Source organism: Narcine bancroftii, chromosome 7 (genome assembly GCF_036971445.1).
Source record: "Narcine bancroftii isolate sNarBan1 chromosome 7, sNarBan1.hap1, whole genome shotgun sequence".
Classification (NCBI taxonomy): Eukaryota; Metazoa; Chordata; class Chondrichthyes; order Torpediniformes; family Narcinidae; genus Narcine; species Narcine bancroftii.
In genome coordinates, this window is record NC_091475.1 from 212,485,278 (window position 1) to 212,491,277 (window position 6,000).

Here is a 6,000-nt window from a genome sequence, read left to right on the forward strand (position 1 = left end):
TTGGAATAGTAGAAATACAAGAGATAATAAAAAAATTACCAAATAATAAGACACCAGGAGAGGATGGATTCCCAATAGAATTCTATAAAACATTTAAAGATTTATTAATTCCACCCCTCCTGGAAGTAATCAACCAGATTGATAAAACACAAAGCTTACCAGATTCATGTAAAACAGCAATAATTACAGTAATACTAAAGCAAGGGAAAGATCAACTCGCACCAGCGTCAGATAGACCAATATCTTTACTTAACACAGATTATAAGATAATAGCTAAACTATTGGCAAACAGATTAGCAGAGTATGTACCGAAAATGGTAAATCTAGTCCAAACTGGATTTATTAAAAAAAGACGCTCAACAGACAATATTTGTAAATTTATTAACTTAATTCATGCAGTAGAAGGGAGTAAAGCGCCAACAGTAGCAGTTGCTTTAGACGCAGAGAAGGCCTTTGACAGAGTAGAATGGAATTATTTATTCAAAGTATTGCAAAAATTCAGTTTACCAGAGAAGTATATTAATTGGATTAAAGCATTATATAAGGGACCATTGGCGAAAGTGACAGTAAATCGATATATATCAAAGCAATTTAACTTAAGCAGGTCAACACGGCAGGGATGCCCACTATCACCTTTATTGTTCACGTTAGCTATAGAACCACTAGCAGAATTGATAAGAACAGAAAATAATATAAAAGGGATAAAAATAAAAGACAAGGAATATAAAATCAGTTTATTTGCGGATGATGTTATAGTATACTTAACAGAACCAGAACTATCAATAAAAGAATTATATAAGAAATTGAATGAATATGGAGAAGCTTCGGGTTACAAGATTAACGTAAATAAAAGTGAAGCAATGCCTATGAATAATGCGGATTTCTCAAAATTTAAGAAGGAATCACCATTCAGATGGCAAATGCAAGCAATAAGATACCTAGGTATACAAATAAATAAAAATCTCGGCCAACTATATAAACTCAATTATTGTCCACTAATGAAAAAATTACAGGACGATTTAGAGCATTGGAAAGAGCTACCACTAACACTGATAGGAAGGATAAACTGTATTAAAATGAACATTTTTCCAAGGATATTATACCTTTTTCACGCATTGCCAATACACCTGACAGAGAAATTCTTCAAGGAGTTAAAGAAAATAATAAGGAAATTTTTATGGAAAGGGGGAAAACCGAGGATAGCACTAGATAAATTAACAGAATGGTATAAACAAGGAGGCTTCCAACTGCCAAACTTTAAAAATTATTATAGAGCCGCACAATTAAGATACCTATCAGATTTTTATCAAACAAGGGAAAAGCCAGATTGGACTAGATTAGAATTAGATAAAATAGGGGAAAAGATACCTGAACACAGATTATATAAATGGGATGAAAAATTGGTACAACGTAGGAGTTCTCCAGTATTACATCATCTACTCAATATTTGGAAAAAGATTCATGTAGAAAGGAATAAAACAAATTACCAATTACCAAAACTAATATTGACTCAAAATAAGTTACTCCCTTTTACAATAGATAACCTTTCCTTTAGAGAATGGGAGAAAAAAGGGATCAAAAGAATAGAAAATTATTTTTCAGGAAATAGATTATTATCCTTTGAACAAATGAAAGATAAATACAATATAACTCAAGATACAGTGCTGGCATATTACCAATTGAGATCCTACTTGAAGGACAAATTAGAAAGCAGTCTGAGGTTACCAGAGGCAAGTAACTTTGAATATGTGATTACAGACACAATGACAATCAAAAAATTTATAACAAATATGTATATTAAACTGCAAGAAAAGGAGAATGAGGAAACAAATGGTAAAACTAACCAAAAATGGGAACAAGATTTAAATATAAAGATAAAGAAGGAAACATGGGAGAAGTTATGCTCTGGAACAATGAGAAATACAATAAATACGAGTTTACGTATGATACAATATAACTGGATACACAGGCTATACATTACACCTCAAAAGTTAAATAAATGGGACCCAACATTATCTGATAGATGTTTTCGATGTAAAAAAGAAATGGGAACAACAATTCATGCAATCTGCACATGTGAGAAAGTAGAAAAATTTTGGGAAGATCTAAACCAAATATTAAATAAAATTACAGAAAACAATATACCAAAGAATCCAGAGATCTTCCTCCTAAGTAACATAAAAAACAAAGAATTTGGAATTGATTTGGAGGATGCACAAAAAAGATTTGTTAAGATAGCTCTAGCCGTAGCAAAAAAATGTATTATGTCAACCTGGAAATCGGAAGAAAATTTGAGAATTCAACAATGGTATATAGAAATGAATAAATGTATTCCATTAGAAAAAATAACATATAGTTTAAGAAATAATACTGAAATATTTGAACAAATATGGGAGCCTTACATGAAACACAATAGCGAAAACCTACCGGGGACATTCACTACCTAAATTAACGAAAGGAGAAGGAATGAAAAGAATTGACTCAGTGGAATTTCTTGTTTATTTTTATTGAATGACAACATTGTTTGACTGGTTTAATGTATCCTAGATTTCGTACTTTAAATGGACGGGAGGGGGGAGGTAGGGAGGGTGGGATGGGAGGAGGGAGGGGGGGGAAAATGACACTGTATATATTTGAAAAGGAAAATGTATGTATCATGGTTAATGTGGTTTATGGTGTGAAAAATAAAAAATTTAAAAAAAAATAATCAAAACATACACACATTGTATTTACTTGTGCTATAGTCGAATTTTGTGGGCCAATTTATTGGGTAAAATTTAGAGAGTCGACTTTTACATGCACACTATTGACTGCGGTAAGTTCCTATGTTATTCGAGGCATCAGGAGATGGGTAGGTGGCTGGGGCCCAGATGAGAGTCCATGGTTGGGGTGTTGGGAGCTCTGGAGGGTGGACAGTCTGGATCACACTAACACTGATAATTCCACTGCTCACAACATAGCAACACACACCACAATCATGTGATCGCAAGCCACATTCACTAACTCTACCACTGTGAGCACCAGCTCGTACGATTCTTGTCTCGGCCAACATATTTCTACGAGCCGCACATTACACGTCAAAGAGCCGGATGTGGCCACCCTTGTCATGGGGCACCCAACACCCTGGGCACATAACCAGACAGCTGGAGGAAACCTCTCCCTCCTTCCCTCACTCCAGCATCAGGCCAGGGCTATTCCACTGACTCTCTTCCATTCCTCCTCTCCCCAAAGGTTATGGGGACAGTGGCGGAGATGGGGATTGAACTCCCATCCAGGACTCTGGATCTACGAGGCAGGGCCTCCGCCTGCTGCACCAACTGCAATTGGGCCATGGGATCTCCCATGAGCTCATAAAATGATAGAATGGACAGAAGGGGCCAAACAGCCTCTGCTTGTGTTCAGGCCTCCAACCTGTGATGGTGACTGTTTCACGCTGCTCAGTCTGCTGAGTGCTTCCAGCCTGTGCTGTTATAGTCTGAGTTATACAGCAGAAACAGGCCCTTTGGCCCATTTTTCCATGCCACACCCACCTTGGTCTTTCATTCTGTCCATCTGGGCCACTGAAGTGAGGCTGTGGATGAGCAGCAACAGTAGCAAAGTGTTGGCCCGGTTCACGCCAAGACCTGACAGCAAAGAACAGAAACATGCTCACAGTCAGTGACCCCGACAACTTGAACCGATCAGAAGCATTTTCACACATATCTGTCATGCCTGAGCTCTGGAGTGAACCGAGTGCTGCAGGGACTCAGGGGGAGCTCTGAGCAGACATACCTTTGACAACCATCTTCACTCTCTGCAATACGTTACTGTCATCCACAAACTTGCTATTTGTGTCATGAAAGGTTCATCCAAATCATATGGTGGGCCCAGCACCAAATCATAAGGCACCGGCCATTCAGCCCATCGAGTCCATCCTGCTATTCAATCACGAGCCAATCCATTTTCCCCACTCAGCTCCCCTGCCCGGCCTTCTCCCCATAACCTTTGATGCCCTGGTTAATCAAGAACCTGTCAATCTCTGCCTTAAATACACCCAATGATCCGGCCTCCACAACCACCTGTAGGAACAAATTCCACAGATTCACTGCCCTCTGGCTGAAGAAATGCCTCCGATAGAAGATAAAATGGAACTTGTGCACATATGAGCACTAAACATGTTTAATTAAACCCAAATTTCCCACCTTCCTATTCATGGGTCTATCTCAAAGTCTTAAACACATCACTATTGCATCTGCTTTCACCACTAACCCCCCCCCCCCCAGCAGTTAATAAAACTTGCCCTCCTCATCTCTTAAGTTTGTCCCACCTTCCCCACACCTCAAACATGTTCTCACGTGTGACACTTTTACCCTGCCAACAGATTCTGGCTGCCCACCCCATCAATGTCTGACATGATTTTATACATCTCTCAGGTATCCCCTCAGCCTCCAATGCTTGAGGGAAAAAAAACCCCTCTCCATCCCCATCCCGTCCACTCCCTGCCTCCTCATCAAGAAGGTTGTCTGACTGGTTTAATGCAACCTAGATTGTATACCTAAAATGGATGGGGGGGGGGTGGGGGGGGTGTCTTGGGAGGAGGGAGGGGGGGGGAGAAAAAGTCACTGTATATGTGTGAAAAAGAAAAAGTGTATATCATGGCTAATGTGATTTATGGTGTGAAAAATAAAAAATTTAAAAAAAAAGAAGGATGAGGGCAGTGGGTGCAGGGGAACACCACTGCCTGCAGGTTTCCCTCCAGGTCCTAAACGATCCTGAAATCTATTGCTGCTTGTTCACAGTCACTGGGGTCTAAACCACAGGACCACCACTTCACAAGCACCGGGCTCAAGAAGCTGGTTCGCCACCTTCCCCACCCCTCCCTCCACCTTCTCAGGGGCAATCAGATCTTGATGTCTAGACAGGCACAAAAAAAAAGAATCAATGTTGAAAAGTTCTCCCTTGCTGGGATTTGAAGTCACTTTTCTGAGTTTGCTGTTCCTCTACCCCACCTGTGTCAGATTCTTCTTCAACACCTTTCATCGGCTTCTTTCTGAAGTCCCTTCTCCCCAGCAGGGACCTCCCTACTTATTTGCCAAAGCCCAAGTTCATTCTCACCAGTCCAAGGATTCCTGTTGATGTAAGTCATCGTTTATTTCAATTCCTTCTTCACGCAGCCGACGTGTCTAACTTTATCTAAGTGCAGAAAGCTCCTCTTTTATCTACATGGCAAGTCCCCATTTTATATTTCCGGATGCATTTGTTTATCCTGTTGCTGCAACATGACCACTGATTCTGACTCACTCAAATCCAACTCCCTTAAGGCTCTGCTCTGTGGGTGAACGGTTGGCGATTGGGACCTGGGTTCGAATCCTGCACTGTGTATGACGAGGATCTCCCTATGTCTGCGTGGGTTTTCTCCGGGGACTCCCACTGTTCAAAATGCACCCGGGCTGTCGGCTATTTGGCTTGTGGGCCGAATGCCCTGTTACTGTGCTGTATGTCGAAAAAAAGGTTTATGGACGAAACATGAGAGTCTGCAGATGCTGTGATTGTAGTGAAATGCTGGAGGAAGTCAGCTGGTTTTGCATCATCCGTAGAAGATAAAGATATATTACTGACGTCTCGGATCTGAATGAGCCAGAAACAGGAAATCTCAAAAAGTCTCAGAATTTGGACAGTGCAATCCAGACCAACAGAAGGTGTTAATTGGATGATAAGGGGAGAGGGGAGAATTATGTCTGTGAGAGGAGACAGAGAAAAATGGGAGAAAAAGAGCTAGGGGAAGGCAATGGGGGAAGAAGTGTTGAGTGGGGAGCCGGGGGAGGGGGGGTTTTAAACAAAACCCAGAGAAGTTGATGTTAATGCCATCCAGTGGAGGGGGCCCAGTTGGAAGATGAGATTTTGTCCTCCGATTTGCAGGTGATCGCAGTCTGGCCTTGCATGAGACCATGGACAGACATGTCAGTGAGGCGATGGGACGTGGAATTGAAATGGGATATTCAATGTTTTGGGGAATTCCCC

General features: G+C 40.9%; 1 protein-coding gene across 1 annotated transcript in view; it reads right to left on the reverse strand.

Moving 5' to 3' along the window:
* Nucleotides 1–5,320, reverse strand: part of LOC138739678 (interleukin-1 receptor type 2-like) — a 40,161-nt gene extending 34,841 nt beyond the window's left edge. The window contains exons 1-2 of the mRNA XM_069892229.1: nt 5,095–5,320; nt 3,531–3,623 (exon numbers count right to left, since the gene is read on the reverse strand). Of these exons, the coding sequence (XP_069748330.1) occupies nt 3,531–3,623; nt 5,095–5,125 (124 nt within the window). The 5' untranslated portion in view covers nt 5,126–5,320. The remainder of the gene's footprint in view (nt 1–3,530; nt 3,624–5,094) is intronic.
* Nucleotides 5,321–6,000: the final 680 nt, after the last annotated feature.